This window comes from Manihot esculenta, chromosome 1, assembly GCF_001659605.2.
Source record: "Manihot esculenta cultivar AM560-2 chromosome 1, M.esculenta_v8, whole genome shotgun sequence".
NCBI lineage: Eukaryota > Viridiplantae > Streptophyta > Magnoliopsida > Malpighiales > Euphorbiaceae > Manihot > Manihot esculenta.
The window spans coordinates 37,927,451-37,950,574 of NC_035161.2; the positions used below are offsets into that span (position 1 = coordinate 37,927,451).

Below are 23,124 nucleotides of genomic sequence, written 5' to 3' on the forward strand. Positions count from 1 at the left end.
CTTTCTTTGTTTTCTTTTTGCATTTCGTCGGATATGCCACTAACTCGCTTGATTATTTTTATTTTCTGCAGCTTCCGATCTCCCCATGGACAAAATCAAGGCACCAAAGAACTTTTTCTCTCTCGGGAGAGCAAGAGAGCTGTCCTGGATGCTTTCCGGGCTGGTATGTCTGTGGCCGACACTACTCAGGAGGTCACTCACATTATCTCCCTTAGGACAACCGGTAGGATTGTCCCTCCTGTCCCAGCTTCTTCTCGTGCTCTAGTGCCGATCTCCAAGGATACTCGCTCTGGCGCTTCTAAGGCCTCCCGTCGCAGCCGGTCTCACTCTTCCTCTAGGTCTCCCACGGCTCCAAAGTCCAAGCCGGCCTCAGTCCCGACGTCTCAGGAGCTCATCGTCATCGAGGAATCCGCTGAGGACATCTTGCAAGGAAAGGATGAGGTCGCTTCTACTACTGGAGGCATTCCCTAGGAAAGCACCGAGGTCCTGCCAACTGTCAAAGGTGCTTCCGAGGATGGGTCCGAGGTCGTCTCAGCTGGCTAGGGCATCTCTGAGGATGGGGCAGAGGCCAAAGCCATCTCAGCTGCCTCTCGCTCAAAAAGACCTCGGACAGTGGTGGCATCACCCTCAAGGTGGCCGCTTGTAAGCGAACTCATCCCACAGAGGTTCCCACAGACGGCGCGAATTGATATTATGAGATCCAGAGAATAGGGTTTACAGTGGTTGCGTAAGCTTAGCCAGAGAGGAGGGTGTTCCTCTCCTTTTTTTCATTCCCTTTTGTCCGCTAGTGACGCTTAACGACTTCTCTGCTACAATGTCACCTGCTTCTGTCATGCAGGTCCGTACGTACGGGAGCGTCAGACACCCTCTTCACGTCAGATGGCCATTTAATTCCCTTCGGCACGCGTGCGGATAGGGTTGCGAGGTTATTGGGTCTGCTGTCCTTTCTCATGTCATGTCACCGGGCTGAGCTTCTTCCTGATGGATCTGGGCTTGTGAGTGACCCGGTCCGCTCCGCGAGTTTGGATTAGAGCTGAAGATATCGAACCAGTCTAACAGGGAAGTTTCATGGATTTTTGGCCCGTACTTCCTTCATGGATCTGGCCTCCTTCTGGGACGCGTGAAACCCAACTGTCATTATACATAATAAATATAAAATAAATTTATATTAATATATAATTTAAATTAAAAAACTATCCATTTATCTTTCCTTGAGATGAACATTATCAGTAAACAAGTTTGAGTTAGCATTTTTGTGGCACTCTTGCTTTTTTTTTTTTTTTTTTTTTTTCCATGAGTTACCATTATATAGTGCTAAAAAAAAAATTTATTATTATTATTATTGTAATTTATTAAAGTAATAATAATTGAATGTATATATTTTAAAAATTATAGTATTTAATTTATTGATTTTACTATTGTCATACATTTTAGTTGTTCCGTATATTTTGTGGTATTTATTTTAAGATGGTTACTATTTGTTATTTATATATTGATATTATTCATAATTTTATTTCTTAATTTTTACAATTATTTACATTTTTATCAATTAATTTTAAAAAATTTACATATTTTTCTTTTCGTGAGGAGATGGAATGGTGAATATATGAATAAAATAATAATAAATTATTTTGTAAATAATTATAATATTTAAAAATTAGATAGTAATGAAATTTCAAAACTAGCGAAAATATACGGAATGAATTAAAAAAAGTGTATAATAGAAAGAAATTAAATAATTAATTTTAAAATATAAAGATTAAATTCATCTGTGATACAATTTAAAAACTAAAATAAATTTAAAAAAAAACAGAGCCAAACTTGACCTCCAAAACACGATAAAAACCGGATTGCCTAATCCGAAATCTTAATCCCCAACTCACCCACCCGTTAGACCCGGAAAATTCGCAATTCCTAATTTCCCACACCCAAGAATACAGCCATCCTCCTTTGATCGGCTTCAGCAGCGTTCTCAACCAGACAAACCCTAGATGGATATCCTCAAGCAAGAACTCCTCAAGAAACGTCAATCCCTGGCTCAAGACACCGGTGGAAAACGCGTCTTCAAGCGTTCTGAAATCCAACAGAAAGAAATACAAAAGCTCCGTGAAGAAGAAAAACGGGAATTAGAAGCCAAAGCCCAACGCCAAACCGCTGCTGCCTCTACAACCACAACTTCCACTAAATCCACCACCACCGCCACTTCTACTGTCACGGCCACCACCTCCACCTCCATCGCTACCACCAAATCCCTAACAAATGAACAAAACATCGATAATCTCGTCCTCCCTAAACAAGAGGTCATCCGTCGGCTTCGATTCCTAAAACAGCCCATCACTCTCTTTGGTGAAGACGACGATGCTCGGCTTGACCGATTGAAGTACGTCTTGAAGGCCGGAATTTTTGAGGTCGATAACGACATGACTGAGGGGCAGACCAACGATTTTTTGCGTGACATTGCTGAGCTGAGAAAGCGCCAGAAGACGGGAATTCTTAGCGAGCGGAAGAGGAAGGATAGGGAGGAAGGAGGGGGGGAGGATGGAGAGGTAGGAGAAGGGGAGGGGGAGCTGAGCGCCGATGGTGGCTCCAGTGGTGTCGATGTTGATAAGGATTTGAAGCGGATGAAGGCCAATTTTGAAGAGTTGTGCGATGAGGATAAGATTCTTGTGTTCTTTAAAAGGTTGTTGAATGAGTGGAAACAGGAGTTGGATGAGATGCCTGAGGCGGAGAAGCGGACTGCTAAAGGGAAGTCAATGGTTGCTACCTTTAAACAGTGCGCTAGATATCTGAATCCACTGTTCAAATTTTGTAGGAAGAAGGTGAGCATTTTGTTTTATTATTTTTTCTGTTTCAAATTCAATAATTGTTTGTCCATCAAATGCCTGATATTCTGCTTATTTGAATTTTTGGTATGATTAATTAAGATGGGTCAAGCATGTTTCACAGCAGTACAAATTAGTATAATTTGCTACTATCAGTTATAATTCTCCTCAGAAACTTGAAAACTGGGGAAAAAAAGGGGGACAAGGGAATTTTCCGGCTGCTGGTGCAACATTGAATTGTTAATTAATTCTGCAGATAGTTTGCAAGTATACCATACATTGGGGTGGATGTCGACATTTTGCTGGGAATTATGGCCATAAATCTCTATTATTGGATCCAATCTTGACTTTTGTTCCTACCACTTTAATCTGCCAATAATTTCTATTGTTCTACTACGCCTACATATACCTTATATATTCATACTAGTTGTATTGCTGAAATTTACACCTGATACTTCTGTTTTATCTGTACTCTTATTTATAAGAAGGGAATGTTATTGAACTGAGGTCTAAGTGGATCCACCACCCAAAGATGACCAAATAAACACTTTTCTTGAAGCCACAGTTCCAAACTGATTAGAAGGGTAGTCCAACACACGATAAAAGAAAAATGGGATAATGGATGCCATGGATTAATCAACTATAATCAAATGAACATATCAGTACTACAACGTGCACATAGCAGTGATATTTATTTCCAGTTATATAGGTCTTATCAAATAAGATTCTTTTGAAAGAGAAGTTAAAGATAGGAGGAGGAAGGTACATTGGGTACCTTAAAAAAAAATAGCAGCCAGGGTGGCAAACACGAGGCATATTGTGCATTTGGGAATTTGGTGTTATTTTGTTTCATCCATCTTCCGATTTCTGTTCATTTGTTTTTATGTAATATCTATGCATCTAAGAAATTTCATTTTGCTTTCATATTTAAGTTTTGGATGGCAAATTAATGGTTTTATTTGCTTGAAGCCCTTCTAGTTTTGATTGGTCCTATTCCCCTTTCTTTAAGTTTCACACGTACAAGTTTGTGCATGCAACACGGACATGGATATCAATTGTATATAAATAGTTTATCCTTCTTTCTTTTTTCCATTTTCAAAGTCTTATGCTATATTGATGTTTATGAAGTGTCACATTCAAGTTATGCTAACTTCTTTCTGTAGGTTCTTCCTGATGATATTCGTCAAGCGCTGCTAGTGGTTGTTGAATGCTGCATGAAGCGAGACTACCTAGCTGCCATGGATCATTATATTAAGCTGGCAATTGGTAATGCACCATGGCCAATTGGAGTCACTATGGTCGGTATTCATGAACGTTCTGCTCGTGAGAAGATTTACACCAATAGTGTGGCCCACATTATGAATGATGAGACTACCCGCAAATACTTACAGTCAGTCAAGAGATTGATGACCTTTTGCCAACGACGCTATCCAACTGCGCCATCTAAAGCAGTAGAATTCAACAGCTTGGCAAATGGCAGTGACTTGCAGTCTTTACTGGCAGAAGAAAGGTTTTCTGGTGGTAACCAGCCATTAGAAGGAAGGCTTCGTCTGATGCCTACTCCAGAGGAGAATTAGATATCAAATGTAAAATAATTTTCCTGTATAATTCTTAATGCTACTTATTTGTTTAATGCTCTAGCGTGCAGTGATAGATTCACACTGATGGACCCTTGTGTCGTTGTTGGTTTATTTACTTGATGCTTCTAGCAATCTGAAGCATGGACTGATGAGCAATTTCTACATATTAGCACCGACTCTTCTATTCCAATCTTTTGCCGATTAATTAACAAGAGCTACAAAAGTGGCATATGGAGTAGCAATTTTTTTTTTCCAGCCAACCTGTATCAAATACATTTGGTTGTTATGCTGCCAAATGGTGTTTGCTAAATGATTTTCGTTTTTCATGATAAATTAGTACGCAGGGCAATTTGGGCTTTTTCAAATTGAGATCATCCATGCAAGCTAAGCTTCGTCCTGTAGAAGCATACTTCAAATTTCTATAAAGATTCGAAATTTTGGTTTGTGTTTGGTTCGAGTTACCATTCTGAAATGCAGATGAAAAAAGTTGAAGATATTTTCTAAGGTGCTCCGTTGTTTTTTTTTTTAGCTATTCAATTTAACTAATTGACGAAACAAATGATTAATAGTTATTGTCTGATGATATATAACGCCTGATTATTGCTGACATTCTATCTTGCATGCTCTCTACTCTCTGTGTGCGCGCTATGGTTGATGGCTGTGGAAGCTGAGGATATTGTCAGGGTATGCTAGCTGAAGGTATGGCCTTTAACCTTGCTACTGAATTATTAACTGTAACCAGCCTCTGGAATTTCATGGTAATCGGAAGATATAATCATCCATCACTACTTGTGGTGTCATGCGGGCAAATTAATCATATGTATGGTACCCCTTCTTTTTTCTTAAGTTGACGTTAATGCTCTGCTGGTAGAACTTGAATCGCCGTATACAGCAGGCTGTTAAATTGGCAGCAAGGTTCTAGTGATGATAAAGCTTTTGAAGGTGATGGCTGAGATGCATATATTATCGTGGTCTGAAATCAATCTATTTATGACTTGTTACTAAAACATTTTGATCTTGGTTCCTATGGACTTCAATTGCAGCCCAATGCGCCACGACCTGTTTTAAGTCTTCTTCTTCTCTCTCCCTTTTTTTAATCATTTTTTTGGGTGAAGAACCAGGGCAAACGATGATTGGGTAGACGATTAACCGACATTTTCCTTTTCTTTAGATTTGCTCGACCGTGTTTATCCCAATATACAGAGATATTTACTCTGCTTCATAGGAATCGATAAGAGGAATTAATGGTTTCTCCCGAAAACTGAACGTTGAAGGTAATGGACTGCTTCTTCTTCTTCTTCTTTTTTTAAATGTTGACGAAGGGTAATGGACGGTTAAAGCCCCTTCGTCTTTCTTTCCTGTATTTATTATTTTTCAAAAACCATATACTAACCCACCTCTTTCTTTAACCTTTTTCTTTTATAATTCTTCTTTAACATTTATTTAGTCATAATAATTATCATTATTATTAGCAAAGAAAAAATCTTATAATTTTTTTGAGATATATATAATTTGGTGTAAATAATTTTTTTATTTCAATATTAATTAAAAATTATTTTTTAAAAAATAATACTTTATCACTAATTTAAATAAAAAATATTATATGTTCAACATTAATATTAAGTGCTTGAAATATAAGTATTATTGGCACTCGCAAACTTAGTTTGATAAAATACATTTGAATGAATAACAGAGATATCAGATTTTATTCTCTCAATTTTTATTTAAAAAAAATATAAGCATTATTAAGCTTTTTTATTATATGTTAAAAAAATATTTTAAAACTCTATTTTTAAAATATTTAAGATTTTTATATATAGTAAATTTTTATAAATAAGAGAAATATAAATTAAAATCTTAAAATTAATTTTTATCAGCTCAATTTACATTAATTAGTTTAATGAAATTGAAAATAACAACAACAAAATGAATAAAAAATTATAAAACAACAACTCATTATTAATAATTTATTAAATTAATATTTTACTTATAATAACAGATTTTTAATTTATTTGAATGTAAAAATGAGTGATAAAAAATTAAAAAAAATGAAAGAGAATATCTAAAATAATTATTTTTTATTGTAAGAACCTGAAAATATACTATAATGAAATAGAGTTTTTTTTTTAATAAAATTAATAGAAAATATAAAAAAAATAATGTTATTTCACTTATTTTTATTTTAATATTTATAATTTAATTTATATTAAATATCATTAAAAAATATTAATGTGAAAAATAAAATATAATTATTAATAAAAAATATATAAAAAAATATTATAATTTTATTTATTTTTAAATTATAATTTAATTTATATTAAATTATTATTTTATTATACAATTTAAAATCATAATATATTTTTTTATATTTTTAAAAATTAAAGTTAAATGAATTTATTAAAATAATTAATTTTTTTAAAATTAAAAATTAAAGATAAAAAAATAAAATATGAAAATTTTCAAATTTACTAATTTTAATTATCATCATCTTAAAATTATGAGTGTATAATAATTTAAATTTATTGATTGAAATAAAATATAATTCAAAAGTTGAGGTGGTGCAGATAAAAGTTATCCAAATAAAAATATTTAATGTCTACAATTTAACTGTATAAGATAATTTATGAAACTATGAATAGCAGAAAATACAAGCAGCCAGCGCTCAATAATATTGACTTATGAGCCAACTGAACTACTATAAACTCCATTGGGAGACCATTTGATCTTCTAATGGCCGGCAGTGGACAAGCACCGCCCTTACACAGGCCTTATCGTCTCCTCAAGACTCTGAGAGCTCACGATCGCGCCATCTCCTGTGTAAAATTTTCCAACGACGGCACCCTTCTAGCCTCAGCCTCGCTCGATAAAACCCTAATCATCTGGTCGGCCTCTACCTTCTCCCTCCTCCATCGCCTCGAGGGCCACTCTGAGGGCGTCTCCGATCTTGCTTGGTCCTCCGATTCCCACTACATCTGCTCCGCCTCTGATGATCGCTCTCTCCGTATCTGGGACGCTCGCCCCCCCTTTGACTGCCTCAAAACTCTCAAAGGCCATTCCGATTTCGTGTTCTGCGTGAATTTCAATCCTCAGTCCAATCTCATCGTCTCCGGCTCCTTCGATGAAACGATTCGAATTTGGGAGGTCAAGACTGGGAAATGTATTAGTGTGATTAGAGCTCACTCTATGCCGGTTACCTCTGTTCATTTTAACAGGGATGGTTCTTTGATTGTTTCGGGGAGTCATGATGGGTCTTGCAAGATTTGGGAGGCGTCAACGGGAGCGTGCTTGAAGACACTTATCGATGATAAAGATCCGGCAGTGTCATTCGCCAAGTTCTCTCCCAATGGAAAGTTCATTCTTGTTGCTACTCTTGACAGCACTCTCGTGAGCTCTCGTCTTCTCTATCTATTTCTTTCTCAAGCTACTGTTGTTGGATTGAATTACATGTGTGATCACAGTGGCAATAAATGGCGTGTGAGTTGCCTATGATTGTTGTGCTTAGCTACATATTTTACTCGTCATAAAGCAAGCAACTCTTAATTTTGGTCGCTTAGCTGTTTCTTGGTATTCCATAGGACAGTTGCAGGATTACATGATGAACATTTAACACTTTCTTTTATAGCGTTATGTTAAAAGCTGAGAAATGGACAAAGGAATTTCAAATTTGGGTAGATTGTAACTAGGATAATATGTTTTCTTGTGCATTTTACAAGTTCTCCAGCAATCCCAGTTGCACTTTTTTTTGCATGCCAAATTTGAATCTAACAAATTCGAGAGGGTGTCCTCGATTCAATTCCATAAAGGAAAAGGCAAATTAGTGAATCTAGTCTTCATTTATGAATATTCTCAAAAAGAAAAAGGAACAATTTTGAATCACATCCTTGCATTCAAATAGTAGTGTGAATGTGTTGAATCTCGATACTCCACTCCTTGCTTCTAAGCTTTAATACGTATATAGCTCATTTAATTGTGTTGGCCACCTTCTTTATGCAGAAACTTTGGAATTACTCGACTGGGAAATTCTTGAAGATTTATACAGGTCATACGAACAAGGTGTACTGCATAACCTCAACATTCTCTGTAACAAATGGGAAATACATAGTCAGTGGGTCAGAAGACAATTGTATTTACTTGTGGGATCTCCAGCAGAAAACTATGGTTCAGAAACTTGAAGGTCATTGTGACACTGTTATTTCTGTAACATGCCATCCAACTGAGAATAAGATAGCTTCTGCTGGCCTTGATGGTGATAGGACCATTAAAGTTTGGACTCAAGATCCCTGAATTGGTAGGTAACATCAGATAAGGATTTTTGGAGTACAGGCTTAACTTAAGCATACAGATGTACTTATTAAACATTTTTGCCCCATGAACTGTTGAAAGTCATATCATGCCTCATTTTTAGTCCATATTCGATTCTATAATGTGAAACGGGGAGTACGAGCTTTGCAATTCAACTTGATTTGGTCCGAAACTGTTTGTGAATGGTCTATTACTTTAGTTAGTTCTTGCACCTTTTTAATCGAGTCATTATCTTCTCTCTCTCTCTCCCTCCCTCCAATACATTAAAAGTATTATATTCATTAAAAAAATTATGATATTGGTTGGCCCGTGTGGTAAGGTTGCCTTGGCAGGATATTACCATCTGGAAGAAGAGCAAGGGTGTTGGATGATTCGATATCTTTACAAATTTGGCTGTTTTTAATCTTAGTAATATGACTTGTATTCTCTTGGACATACCTTGGGGAAGTCTTGTTAGTACTGTGTTGTTGGTTATTTTGGTATTTGCAGGAACACGGGGCACTTTTTCAATGAGAAACTCTGGTAGATGGCTCTTTTTCCTTCATACTTGGTGAAGCTGGAGAGTTTGGAAGAGCATAGATATCAGGAAGGTTATGGGCACTGCTCAGTGAAGCAGAGAGGAAATATTGATAAGTTGGCAGTCAATCACTAAGATGCCATATTCTGCCCTCTGCCAATTCCATTTATAGATGAGTTTTTAGTTGGGAGATTGTGTTCTGTTATTCTTAGTTAATAAGAGATTAGTTAATAAGGGTGCAGGCTGACTCGCAAAGCCGGTGGAACTAGACTTCATTAGTAGCCTCCTGATTTTTAAATCGAGAAATTTTTTTTATTCTATTATTTTTATTTGTTGTGTCCAGTGCGTTTTCCAGCGTTCTTTGTTACTAAGAAAATAATATTTTTTGTAAATTATTAATTTTAATTACATTCATTATGACGCTTTTTGATAATATTAATTATTATGATAGCAATTAACTATTTTAATAATAAATAATTATTTAAATAATAATTGTTTAGGTAATAGTTAATTAAATATTAGAATAAATACTTTTTATACTCTATTTCCTTAATGGTTAAACATTCGTGTTTTGATAAAATATTAATTATTACTTTTAAAACTGTTATTGAATAAAACTTTTATCCTCCATGTTTGCAACTCTTGCCGCCATCAATTTCATTTGATTAAAAAATTTTGTTAAAAAAAAAAATCAATTTAACAAAGTACTTATTAGATTAATTAAATTATTATGTATATTATTTAATTACTTTAATTTTTAATAATTTTCTATTTAACATTTTTATGTATATAGAATAAATATTTAAAGTAAATAAAATAATAGGAACGGATAGAAGGAATACTTGCAAGTTCACGATTAAAAAAATTATTTAGCTTAGGTTGTGGTGATAAAATACAAACCCTTCTCCAACTACAATTTGGGGATTATTCGATTATTCTCATTTTAATATGGGTATATGAAATTTAGGATTTGTACGCTAATAATTTGATATTTTTTAAAAAAATTATTTTGAAGTAGAGTAAAATTTTATTCAAATTTAGAATCAACTGTGTGGATATGTTATTTATTAAAGAAATATACTTTTAAATTTATATAAACTCATTTGATCCTAAACTACGTCGTTAAGGGGAACAACTTTCCAATTTGCTTCGACAAAGGCGCAGCAACTCCGAAGAGGCGGTTCAGCCTGTGTGGTCGCCGTCTCAACGCTTTGGAGCCATCGCAGTGGATGTGTTGAAGAAAGCAAAAATTAGCCGATTGAGGAAGTTAGTTCGGGAGAGATTGAATAATTCCCCAATTTGAAGAGGTAAAATCAATGATATATCTGCTGGATTTTGTTTGTTAGTTTGTTATGGATGAGCTTTGAAACTTGTATATTAACGGAGAAATTGATAGGTAATGAAAAAATTTACCTAAATTAACTTTCATTACCTTGTCAAAATGCCAAAACTTTAATCATTCAATGGTTCTATTGGTTCCTTCTTTTTTTTTTTTTTTTTCTGTTTATCTTCAATTTACCAGTTTCAATTTTCGGGTGTTGTGTGAAATACTGTGAACAATCAAAATCAAAACTAAAACTTACATCTAAACTATATTTATGTAGTTTTCAAATCCGGAAGTTCAGGTGCTGACCAGAGGAAAATGACGACGATACGCCGATTCTGTTGCAACGATCTTCTCCGCTTCGCTTCTGTAAATTTTGACCATCTCACTGAAACCGTAAGCTCAATGTCTCATCTCCATCTGATGCATTATTTTGCTAATGAAAAGATACTAATGAGATTTAAAATTAATTGTCTAGTTCAACATGTCATTTTATATGACATATTTGGCGAGATGGCCAGACTATTTCCATGTAGCTGAAGGCCCCGGCAACAAAATCATGGGCTACAGTAAGCAGTTAATTAATTAATTAATTAATATTTCCCTTTAATTGTTCGTAGAAAAAAAAAAAGAAATTTGGATGCTAAATTTGAATTGCATGTGGATGATGCAGTTATGGGTAAAGTAGAAGGGCAAGGTGAGTCTTGGCATGGACATGTAACTGCAGTTACAGTGGCTACAGAATATCGCAGGCAGCAATTGGCTAAAAAACTAATGAACCTCCTAGAAGACATAAGTGACCAAATGTAAGGCTTCCAGTATAGTTTGTTTTCGCTGAATTCTGGAAAGTATGCTATTTTCTGTTGATAACCATGTCGCTAATGGTATATTGTTATCACCACACTAGTCTTTAGATTACAACCTTTCATATTGCTTGAAGCAATGAAATTGAGGTTTAACATGATGGCCTTTGTGTTGTATGCTAATTCAAGCTGTCTTCTGTGCTAATGTCCTGTTGGTTGCTTTAGACTTAAAACTCATTATGAAGATTATAATAATATTCTTTCGCAGTTTAATTTGGAAGATCTCATCTTCTCTCTGTTTGCTGATATGCATTTCATTGTCTATGTCTAGCTGAGTTATTATGCAACCTTATATTGTGCCCTTATGAGGAGGAAAGTGAGGGAGGTGATTTAGATTATGATGGAGTAGTTTTGTATTATCAATTTTATTTAACCTTACAAGTTGGTAGAAACTCTTTCTGACTACTTTAGAAAACCATGAGAGGTTGGGTTTTTAATTTTAGCGCATTATTTTCTGTTCTGTTGGTACAGTTACATAAGAAGACAAGTGAAGTCTTATGAGGTCCTTTGAAATATTATTTTTCTGGGAAGGGCAATAATCCTCAGTTTATGCTGCATAGTTGACATTTTCTTGCAAACTATATTGCTTTCAGTTACGTTGAGGTACAAATTGGTGTAGACCAGAACTTCTTTATGGCATTTTAGAAAATTTTCACACCTGTTAATGTTGCCTTACTGTTTGATTTAAGGACTGTCTGGCAACATGATATGTCTTAAGTGCAATTTATTGGATTTGGTTAAGGCTTTTGTGCACTTTCACTTTGTAAATTATGTTACATCCTAACTAGTACCAGTTTAGGAATCTTTCTAATTACAACCTTTTTTCTGGGCAGTGACAAAGCATACTTTGTGGATCTTTTTGTTAGAGCATCAAATACACCAGCTATAAAGATGTATGAGAAGGTAATGGTTCTTCACTTTGACATCTATGATGAATTTTCAATTTGCTGTTTGATTATATTTCCATGAGCTGTAAAAATCCGTAACTGACTATATAAGCTATTAAGCTACTAAGCTTCCTTGGGAGTAGTCTCATGTGAAGTATTTTGTTTAGCATTTCAGTCGGGAGCCTCGTTTGGACCATTCATGCTCCCTACTTTCTTTTTTCTATTTTTATTTTTTATGTAGTAGTGTTGGAAAATAACTGCATAGTGTATTCTGTGATCATTGAAAAAAAAATTTTCAAAGCATGCATAGAAGATTCTTCTGCACTCCGAGAAATTGTAGCCAACATGAACAAAATCTCTTTGATTAACATGTTCCGGTGCTGTTGGTTTGTATCAGTTCCCTTGGGGAGGAAAATTGTAGGATAAGTACTGCTAGGTTCTTGTTGCATTTACTAGTGGAAAATTGTTTGACATTTAATTGAAGAAAATGCTAAAAGGAATGGAGCCATAAATAGAGGAAAAATTCAAATTACGAGTCCATGAATGTTTAATATTTTTTTTTTTTTTGCAAAATGGGGACCTCGTGGTATGTGTATGTGTACTTTTTTCCTGCTTGCTTGTCAATAGACAACATGATGCTTATTATATAATTACTCTGCTTGCTTTTCATCTCAGCTTGGGTATGTAATCTATAGACGAGTGCTACGTTATTACTCTGGGGAGGAAGATGGCTTAGGTGAGTTTCCACGTCTGCCTGAAACATCCTTGTTTCCTTTTAATTGAACTTTTATCCTCCTGTCTACCCTAGACAGAGAGGCTAGCCATAGAGGCGTGGGATCTCACTAAGAGGTCTCAAGTTCAAATATTGCCATGTGGAAGGGGGTAACTTGTTTAACATTTTGTTGTACAGAAATAGTACTATTATTGCCTCTGATTACTTGGTGTTTTTGTGCTCTGTATTTAGATATGAGGAAAGCTTTATCAAGGGATGTTGAGAAGAAGTCGATCATTCCCCTCAAACGGCCAGTTACTCCTGATGAATTGGAATATGATTAGATCTCCATGACAGGTGAAAGTAAGATGATGATGATGCTTGTAGTTCTCCAGATGAAAGAATAAGCTCTTAGATAAGCTGTTTAAGTTAATGTCAAAAGAGATCTAAAATGTTTTTGACTTCAATTATGATGGTTAGATTTTTTGGCATTGAGAACATTGAAGAAGAGATGTGCAAGACATTTTGTGTGTATGTGTCTTTTTTTCTTTTTTTTTTTTCTCTATTTGTTCTGGGTTGTTGATGTTGTATTTTGTTTATTTTAAATGGAAGTCTGAATTTTGTACTTTTTTATCCTTTTATTTAATTATATATTCCGAAAGTGCGCTTAAAGTTTTATTGTCAAAATCATCTATGCATAAACGAGTAAATTGGAAAATTAATTAATATTTTTTAGTTTTTTTTAAAATGCCATAATTTTGAATAAAAAGTGATGAATGGAGTAAAATAGGCCTAATCTGTTGAGAAAAATCAGATAAGGACGTAAAAATGGGGAAGCTAAGAATTGAAATTTCAAAGCCATGACCCAGCTCACGTTACAGATTCCAAAAGAGAGCACTCTCTTACATAAATAAACTTGCCACACTGGGCGGGCCTATGTAGGTTTAATAAATAAAATATAAAAATCACAAAAAAAAAAAACAATATATTTACACCTTCAAGTAGATCCAATCCAACCAAAATTTTCTCGCATGTCCGGTGCCACCTGCATGTCACCCGCCGTGAAGGCCATGATACTGTTTCCGGGAAAATATATGAAGGAACTTTTTGTGTGTGCAAACGCTATTATATTTTTATTCGGGGAAAATATATGAAGGAAATTTTTGTACCGCCCATTTCACTTTTTTTTTCTTAATATATATATATATATATGATAATTTCATGTAGATCAATAAATATTGAATATGTAAAAGAAAATAAATTTATAAATATGTATTATATGATAATCTATGTGTTAAAAAACTATTACTTTATAATTTCTCGTTGCTTAGAAAGTCTTAATATATAGAAATTCATTTCGTATAAATTCTTATATATGTTCCATAAAAAAATTAACTTATTTTTACTATATATTGACTAGTTCATTGGGTAAAGTTACATTGCAATAATTGACAAGAATATGCAAGAAAAGATCGCACAATTCTTGCACAGAAAAAATGTGAATAAATAAATTAGTAGAGTACTTTTTCAAAGAGTACTTTAGAAATGTGATAGTCCATGGTCCCAGGATCGCAGATTGCATCGTAGTAAAAACTCTTAGCCACTGTAAAAAATGTTCCCTTGATTTCAGAATCCATTCCATCTGATGAGTTTCGAAGCACTAACTTCACCAGCTCTTGCATGTCACCCTCTATTTCTGGGGTTGTGCTTCTCTTGTTCTCATGTGCCTGAAAAATTTTTAAATAACTGAGTCCACATCATTGATGTTTTTTTTTTTTGAAAAAAAAAAAGATTTCATATGCAAAAAATTATATAATTTTATAGTGTTAATCATGATAAATAAAAGATGATATGTTATAATTCTGACCTTGTTCTTCTTGTAATGTCCAAGTTGATGGCATATTCTATTTGTAAGTTTAAAAAAATTTTCATATTGAGGATGATAGCTCAAGAGATCCTCAGAAATCCATCTTCCAGCTGCTAGATTTATTGTTTTCACTATCAATTCTGCTTCTACTTGGCTTCTGTCTCCTTCTTTTTCCCACTTTAGAAGCCATTTTTCCCACTGCATAATTAATTAATTTATTAATCAAATTAATTCTCAAATAAATAAATAAATAAATTTAGTTGATATTATCCACATTATCTTCCTCTTAACTGTACAAGAGGACATAAAAGATAAAGGCTTTTGAAACTCACAGCATGACGTAAAGTGTGGCTAATCTCTCTTCCATGAAACACCATTGCGTCCAACGAGACATCGTTTAGGGTTCCAAGCACAATCCTCACAAGTTCGTGTGTTGTTTTTGTTTCCATTACCCTGCAACAATTAGATATATATATATATATATATATATATATATATATATCTTGTAAATGTTATTCAGATTTAAAATAGAAATTTCTTTTTATATAATACCCACATAGTCTGTCTTTATTTATTTTTTCAAAAAAGACAAAATTGTATGTATATAATAATTAATAAAATACAAAAATATACCTTCCATTTACGGCTGGTGGTGCAGGAATCCCGGTTTTAAATTCATGGACAAAAGCTCTTCTCTGCTCAATGTTATTGTTGTCATGGAAATAAGAGTCGATGGTCTTCAGCAAGATTGTGGTCTTAGCCCATGCAAGCCTATCTTTCGACCTTTCCGGCTCAAATATGCTTGCTGCCGCTATGAAATACGCAAGTAGGAGCTCTTTTTTGCTTATTCCAAAATCCCCCAACTTGCATCCTTCATACCACCTGTGCGTAACAATATGTTTTTAATTAATTTGAATATATCATGATCCCTAATATTATATTTCTTCATTGTGTATATAATTAATGTTAAAAGAAAAATACTGAAGTTAATTAGTTACTTTTGAAAATTGTCCCATTCAACGCGATGCAGTGCTTGGCAACTGTTGTAGTCAAGTCTTGCGAGCTGGAGGTACTCATTGTTGTTCACATATGGCATCCTGTAAAGAGTCTTGCCAATCCATACATCATCTTTGCCACCATACTGTTCTAAGTAGAATCTTGCCTCTACTCGTGGCAAGTTGGCGTACCATGGAACACCCAATGAATATTCGACCTATTAAATGTTCATTATTTTTGGTTAATTACGAAACCACATAATTAATATTATATTGGAGATGATAGATTATACCTCTCCTGGTAAGTCCTTGGTTATAATCCATTTATCGAGGACTTCATTAGCAGTTTGCTTTTCTTTTAGGAAACTGGAAGAAAATTCCTTGGCTTCCTCAAGGATTTTCTCCCCTGGAAATAGCACCTGAGCAGCTCTGTAAAGGTTGAACATTCCTGTAACAGCCTGAGTTGACTGCCCGGCGAAGCAGAAGAAAGAATCACCCTTCTTAAAATGTTTGAATACATCTGCCAATTACGTAACAAGACTATGAGGATATGCTTAATTTGTATATTTATATATATTAATATATAAACATTTAGAAATATCTGTGCCCTGGATTGATTAATTTACCGGAAGAAACTTCATGGCCGTATAATCTAAGCATCCTGAACGCCATAGCTGTGTCATCAATATCATGAACCTCGGAGTTTCTTGCCCAGCAGATGCCGTCTTCTCTCCAATACCTGGCAACATAGTTAACACATTCTTTAAGCTCTTGCTGGAAATATCTTGAGATTCCAAGGCGTTGCAAGCGATCCACAGCCCAGATGTGCTCGAATAGGTCAACCGGGTACACGTTTGGTACTGAAAAACGACGAAAGTAAGAACGTTTAGAAACAAAATGAATGTGGTTGAGAGTGAAAGTAAGATTTTTTGCAGGCAAGGATTGAGAAAAGGGAACTTAAGTCACCTCCTCCTTTAAATCGTTGGACTATCTTGTTTAAATACGCCAAGCAATTTTGATCTTTAGTTTGCATGAGGGCGAAGGCAGTGGACGATGGAGAGAACAAGAACGAGCCATCTTGGCACTTTAATTTCAGAAGCTTTTCCCAGTCTAGGCCTGACATTCCTTCCAAGCTATGGAGTAGCGTGGTGGGCACTTTGTGCATGATGTCCTTCGGTATCCTATATCCCAAATTCACAATAATTACATTACATACATGTCAAGCCAATTTATATATAATTGTTATCCTTTAATTAAATTAATAAAACTAAAAGATAAGATAAATTTAAAAATATATGCAAATTCAAGATTTTTATTTCATCATTTATAGAATTTCTTTGATAACATAATATTTTTAATATAATTTTTTATTTTTTAAAAAAATGTTCATTATTTTTCCCAAAAAGAAAAAGTATTTATCAAGGAAAAAAATCAATTTGCAATTTACGAGTAAGATTTCTTGGTGTACCAATGTACCGGTGCACCCTAGTATTTACCCATTTGTACAAGATTTGAATTGTAAAAAAATATTACTTTTTGAGCTTCAGATTTCTGCTGGCATATATCTCTTGCAGGACAGAAGAATCCTCAGGAATTTCAATGTCTAATTTTCGTGCTAGCTCTAGAAGTGAAGGGAAAGCCACTTCAAAGCCGATAGGCATGTGCTCAGCGTTCTCATCTCCAAGCTTACACAAGTTCTCTTTAAAATATTTCAGTCCTGATGATCACAAACACAAAGTTGATGCTCAATAATTATTAGCAAGCACGAATAACTTAGAAACAGATTCATTAAGCTACGATGTTGTTCATTAATTATAACTATATATGTTTGTGCGGATATATACCTTTATCAGCCTTGTCTGAATGTATTTTCCACGTCTTCAACGCAATAACACAAGCTAATGTATTGAGTATCCTGTCATGCGCAGTAAAAATATCAGCATCACCCCATGATCCATCTGGAAGCTGATTATTGGCTATCCATTGAAGGCTAGATGGGAACTGAGGATTCCCACTTCCATTAACATCTTCAACAAGAGCAACCCATGCGGTGTCATAAGCTGAAATGCTTATCTCTCCATCTTCCATGGAATCCAACATGGATTTAATAGTTTGAATGAGTTTTATTTTCTCATTTGATATAGAAACCTTCATTTTCACAAAAGCCATATATTCTCAGTTATAGTAGCAGAAGATTTTTTTTTTTTTTTAAATGGAAAAAAGTCAAGGCAAAAATCAGTTCACCTTAGGAACTTGGTCTTCTATGTCATCCTCCACAATCTCATGCCACTTAATGACTGGCGCTTCTTTCTTTTGAAAGACATCTGGGTATTCTGCAGGATTTTTTTTAAAAAATATAAATTATTATGGAGAACTTACTAAAAGTCATTCTTCTCTCGTATTAATAATAATAATTAGGTAGAGACATGGAGAGTGGTATAGTACCTTGAGTGCGTGGCTTCGATATAGCACTGCTTCTTGGGCGAATATCAACGCTACCTCGTTTGTCTTTAGTCCCATGCAACCAAACACCTACAAGAACATAATGTTCAATTAATTTCCTTTGTCTGTTTTTATAAATAAGTCTGATAACTGTAGAGTAAATTATCGCGGACTAAGCGAGTGTTTTATGGTAAAAAAATACAAAAAAAGAAAGGAATAAATGGGTAAAATTAAGAAAGATAGTGAGTTCTGTACGCATGTGGATAAAATACAGAACTTGCGTCCATGATTAGGAAGAACGTTATTTACAACAGAGCGCTGTAACTCATAATCAAGCGAAACATACAGTGAAGAAGATTTGATCAAGAAAAAATTACAGGAAAGGAACCGGCCGAAAATTTTTTTTTATTAACAGAAAGGGGGAATAATTGTGAGCTGAAAGAAATTACAGGAAAGATTTTGAGTTCGTGTGGGCTTGCTAGCCAGCTCCGTCTTGAGAAAATGAATTAAAAAAAAAAAAAAACTTACCGGAGAAAAGTAGGGGATAGGGAAGAATGGGAGAGGAGAAAAAAGAGGAAGATCGTGGGGTGGTGGCAGACATGGTGGAGAGGAAGTGGAAGGATTGAGAAGCAGACATGATTAGTGTTATATTTTAGTGGTCTTCTGATTTTTGAGTGGGAATGAAGTAAAGGATTAAGGTTTGCCAAAACTATGGGATATTTAAAAGCTAAGAGTGTAGGAAGCTTCCAAGAGATCCCCGCATGGGTCGCTATCATGGCTTTTCTTCTTTTTTATTATTATTATTATTTTTTTTTATTCCCCCTCCCCCCATTTTGTTTCATCTTTCGCTGCTGGAATAAATGAATTTTACAAAAATTCAATGAATTAATTTAATTTTTTTTATTAATTTTTATATTTAAAATAAAAAATCTTTAATTTAAAATTTTATATTGGAGATAAAAAAATCCTACATAATAATTTTAAAAAAATTCTAACTAATAAATTTTTTATTTCAAAATTTTATTTTAAATTTTGGAACGCTATATTTTAACGCTGATTATAAAATTATTATAAAAAAATTTACTTTTTTAATATACATAATAATATATTTTAATAAAAAAATTATTTTTTATTTACTTTATTTTTTAAATGTTATTATTAACCTATGTCTAGAATGAAAGTACAATACAATTACTCTATTACTTTAGATATATTATTGTAGTATGCTTGATTTAAGAATTTTTATTTATTTTAAATATATAGCTGATGGTGAATTCTAGCATATATATAATTTTTAAAATATTGCTTTCAAAAAAATATATAATTTTTAAAATATAACTATTTATATTGTATTAAAATTATTAATTATTTACAATATAATTATTAATTATAATGCATTTTATTTAGATTTATTACAATAAATTGTTAATACCTTTTTTTGGTAAATATTTAATAAAAAAAGAGAGAAGAAAAATCAAATGTTGATACCAAAGACTTTTTAAACATACATTGTCAATAAATATAATATTAATACGTAACTATGTATTGAATAATTTTTCACTTTTATATATTCACACGTGGAAAAGAAAGTCTTAAAGGATGGCCAGTGAGTTGTGGCTGCTGTGCTAACTGAAGACTATTCAATTGCAGTCTTATTTTACTGATAATTTTCTACCTGACGACCAACCATCAAGTCATTTAGACTTTCTTAATTTCTTAAAATAAATAAACAACCAGTGACGAAATGACCATGAAAAGGCCAGAATTTTCCTGCTCCAATCCGGCATGGTTGGTAGCGGAACTTACCCGCATCTTTACACACTGGGTCAAATTATTACTATCGATCGTGGAAAATTACATTGGCAAAGTCTCCAATGAATAAGACTTTTTTTTTAGACTGCTACTCAGTGAACTAAACTTAAAGTCCTTGATATTTTGATCAGCTTGATTTTTTTTCATCCTTATTAATTTTTCTAATTCATTTAATCAATGATCAAACTTTACTTTGTATTATCTTCCAAATCTTTTAAAGGAATACTTCCAACTGCAGCAATACAGAAGAAGGTGATGCAAGATAGGTTAGTCTACGACGAGTTTATATTTTTATTTATTAAAATAAAAACTTTTTTATTATTTTGTTTGTAATAAAATTAGTCAACTTATCTGCTATTTAGTTATTCATACTATATATCTAGTTATTTTAATATTTAATTATCTCAGTTAATAACTTGTTGTTCCCGTGGCAAGTGCCTAGGAATACTTTTTTCATAGCATTCAATCCAAACCTGTCTTGGAGCACATGACTTTGTTTAATATTGCAGTTATTTTAATCTGGTGTCTATGCAGTCTTTGTCTCCGAGGTAGCCACCAACATGGTTGGCGACTCTGCTGGTTGGACTTTTGATCAGCCTATTGACTCTGATGAGTGGACTGCTAATAAGGCGTTTAAGGACACTCTTAGTGAGCTTTTACATTTTTCTGTCCTTTCTTTGTCTCCATAGTTATTGAGCAAGTATGAGGGTGGACCAATTGAGTTTCCACTTCCAGTCGTGCAATGCCAACAATGCTACATTAACTATAAAGAATTGTGCATCTGCCCGGAGACTTTCCTAATTTTTTAAAATGATAGAAAATTTTAATAGAAAAGTCACGTTCAAATATTATGGTATTTTATTATTAATGACATTAGTAAACTTAATCGATGGTATTTTATTACTAATGACATTAGTAATGGTATTTTATTACTAATGGTATATTTAAAAATAGCGGAACAGATATATATTTAATAAACTTAATCGATGAATATCTGCTGACTTTTAATAGTTGCAATATAGTGATATTTTTACTGATTTTATTTGATATTTTATATAAATTTAATTGAAATCTGCTACTTGCATTTGAAGTCTAAATAATATTGTATGGAGTGATAAATTTTTTTTTTCATTGCTATTATTGTTGTTGATGTTATTGATAGTGAAGAAACAGTTGTTTATGACATTATTAACAAGATGTATTGTTCCTTTGCTGTTGCAAGTGAAGGTCGAATTATCCTTATAGGTATTAAATAGGTTTTTAATATGGATATTCACTCTATTCAACATGTGGTAGATTCTTTATTATTATATAATATATTATGTGTGTCAATATTTTTTTAATTGAAAAAATTAATACGACATTGACGGTTATATTATCTTTTAGTTATGTGATGTATATATTACATTCAAATATATTTCTCCTATAACTAATTACTTTGCCGATACAGTAGCTACTCTTTATGAAAAATTATCTTTCCTCATAATGGTTGAATTATTATCAGTTATTTAAATTACTATATTTTTTATAATAACGTTCCTTGCACGAAAAAAAAAACAAAAGATTATGCATCTGGCTGCGACTTCATCGCCCATCAAAGCCCAGCCCATTTCCTCTCTCTATGGGGTAACCCTGGCCACGGCCAAGCTGAACAGATTAATAATACGTTGCTGTTTATCCACAATACAGTATTATATATTGATTTCCTTCCATTGGTCTGGATTTGGCCATTTCTTCTGTGAATATGCATATATGAGCCTCTAATTTGCAAGCCCAGCGGCCCAAAGGCATGTAACACTATATTTCTCTATTCGCCTCATTTATTATTTGGCTCTAGTGTGATAATTTTTTTTGTCCAACTTTTGTGTGCATTTCAATTTAATGTTTTTATTAATATATGTTTTAAAATCAGATAGTCCACTCCAAAAATTTCAGTTTAACGAACACTCTATTAAAAGTTAACATAGGAGGCAACAAACTCATCATAAGCTATTCAAGTGGAATCATCTTTGGTTACTCTGCAAGCCTACTTTGTGGAGAAGACTATTGATAGTTAAACTAATTACTTCCAACTGCTATTAAAAAATATTTTCTTAAATATAGTAATTAGGAAATATTAAAAACTATATTTGAGATAATTTATTCGTAAAAACTAAAATAATAAAATAATTTTTACCAATTCTTTTTACTTTAATTTTTTTATTTTTTTTTTTAAATTTAACCATTGAACCTTAATTCCAAATAGACTATTAGAATGCGTGAAGGATACCGAACCGCTAACCTCATTGTAATAAGGAAAAATTATTTTTTAGTCTTTGAGATTTAACGTAATTAACATTTTTGTTTCTCTATTTTGACGACCCAACACTTAAGTCTCTCACTTTCTATTCCGTCCGAATTCGTAGTCCTTCCATCCAAAATGGCCGTTTGGAACACGTGAATTGACAAAATTAACCCTCACAAAAAGTTCATCTATTTCAAAATCACGAAACCCTATTCTCTTTCTTATCCCTCTTTCTTCTCCTTCTCTCTCGTGCTCTCTCTGTCTTTGTCTAAATTTCTCTCTCTCAGCTTTGTTCCTTTCTCTCGCGCTCTCTCTATCTCTCTCTCTGTCGAAACTAAACCCCTCTATTTTAATTGAAACTTGTCCCTCTCTCTCGCACTCTCTCTGCCTCTGTCGAAGCCTTGCCCTCTCTCTCGCGCTCTCTCTGTCTCTCTCTCTCTATTGAAACTTCTCTCTGTATGGTCCCATTGTCTCTCTCTCTCGTGCTCTTTCTGTCTCTCTCTCTCGTGCTCTCTCTGTCTCTCTCTCTATCGAAACTTCTCTCTCTGTGGTCCCATTATCTCTCATTTCCTTAATTTTCTCGAAAAGCACTTAACCCACCATATTCCAAAGGTGGAGCGCGGTCCACTTCGAAGGTATGAAAATCCCTTTTGTTTTACGATGAAGAAAAATTTGTTGCTTTCCTATTTAGATTTTTTGAGTTACAATAATTAATTT

At 33.6% G+C, this 23,124-nt stretch overlaps 4 protein-coding genes across 7 annotated transcripts; 3 read left to right on the top strand and 1 right to left on the bottom strand.

The window, feature by feature from the left end:
- Positions 1 to 1,865: 1,865 nt before the first annotated feature.
- On the top strand, positions 1,866 to 4,592 carry LOC110611726 (pre-mRNA-splicing factor 18). The gene is made up of 2 exons (XM_021752145.2): positions 1,866 to 2,819; positions 3,986 to 4,592. Exons 1-2 carry the CDS (start codon positions 1,992 to 1,994, stop codon positions 4,397 to 4,399), a joined length of 1,242 nt encoding a protein of 413 aa, XP_021607837.1. The 5' UTR covers positions 1,866 to 1,991; the 3' UTR covers positions 4,400 to 4,592.
- A 534-nt stretch (positions 4,593 to 5,126) lies between these two features.
- LOC110611731 (COMPASS-like H3K4 histone methylase component WDR5B) lies at positions 5,127 to 9,561 on the top strand. Of its 4 annotated transcripts, XM_021752166.2 has the most exons (4): positions 5,127 to 5,676; positions 7,045 to 7,876; positions 8,396 to 8,690; positions 9,194 to 9,561. In XM_021752166.2, exons 2-3 carry the CDS (start codon positions 7,133 to 7,135, stop codon positions 8,684 to 8,686), a joined length of 1,035 nt encoding a protein of 344 aa, XP_021607858.1. In that variant the 5' UTR covers positions 5,127 to 5,676; positions 7,045 to 7,132; the 3' UTR covers positions 8,687 to 8,690; positions 9,194 to 9,561. The 4 variants fall into 4 exon arrangements, with proteins under 4 accessions (XP_021607858.1, XP_043817186.1, XP_021607850.1 ...); XM_043961251.1 differs by having other exon boundaries at positions 5,129 to 5,676; positions 8,396 to 9,561; XM_021752158.2 differs by lacking the exon at positions 5,127 to 5,676 and having other exon boundaries at positions 6,992 to 7,876; positions 8,396 to 9,561.
- Positions 9,562 to 10,327: 766 nt separating this feature from the next.
- On the top strand, positions 10,328 to 13,632 carry LOC110618842 (N-terminal acetyltransferase B complex catalytic subunit NAA20). Its single transcript, XM_021762106.2, has 7 exons — positions 10,328 to 10,528; positions 10,826 to 10,941; positions 11,024 to 11,114; positions 11,219 to 11,351; positions 12,242 to 12,311; positions 12,971 to 13,031; positions 13,260 to 13,632. Exons 2-7 carry the CDS (start codon positions 10,864 to 10,866, stop codon positions 13,349 to 13,351), a joined length of 525 nt encoding a protein of 174 aa, XP_021617798.1. The 5' UTR covers positions 10,328 to 10,528; positions 10,826 to 10,863; the 3' UTR covers positions 13,352 to 13,632.
- A 758-nt stretch (positions 13,633 to 14,390) lies between these two features.
- LOC110622660 (ent-copalyl diphosphate synthase 1) lies at positions 14,391 to 18,986 on the bottom strand. Its single transcript, XM_021767254.2, has 13 exons — positions 18,840 to 18,986; positions 18,315 to 18,401; positions 18,114 to 18,202; positions 17,714 to 18,017; positions 17,403 to 17,586; positions 16,836 to 17,050; positions 16,496 to 16,729; positions 16,163 to 16,389; positions 15,873 to 16,087; positions 15,508 to 15,756; positions 15,207 to 15,327; positions 14,875 to 15,072; positions 14,391 to 14,734 (listed from the first exon to the last, which is right to left on the bottom strand). Exons 1-13 carry the CDS (start codon positions 18,946 to 18,948, stop codon positions 14,519 to 14,521), a joined length of 2,448 nt encoding a protein of 815 aa, XP_021622946.1. The 5' UTR covers positions 18,949 to 18,986; the 3' UTR covers positions 14,391 to 14,518.
- Between the last annotated feature and the right edge of the window lie 4,138 nt (positions 18,987 to 23,124).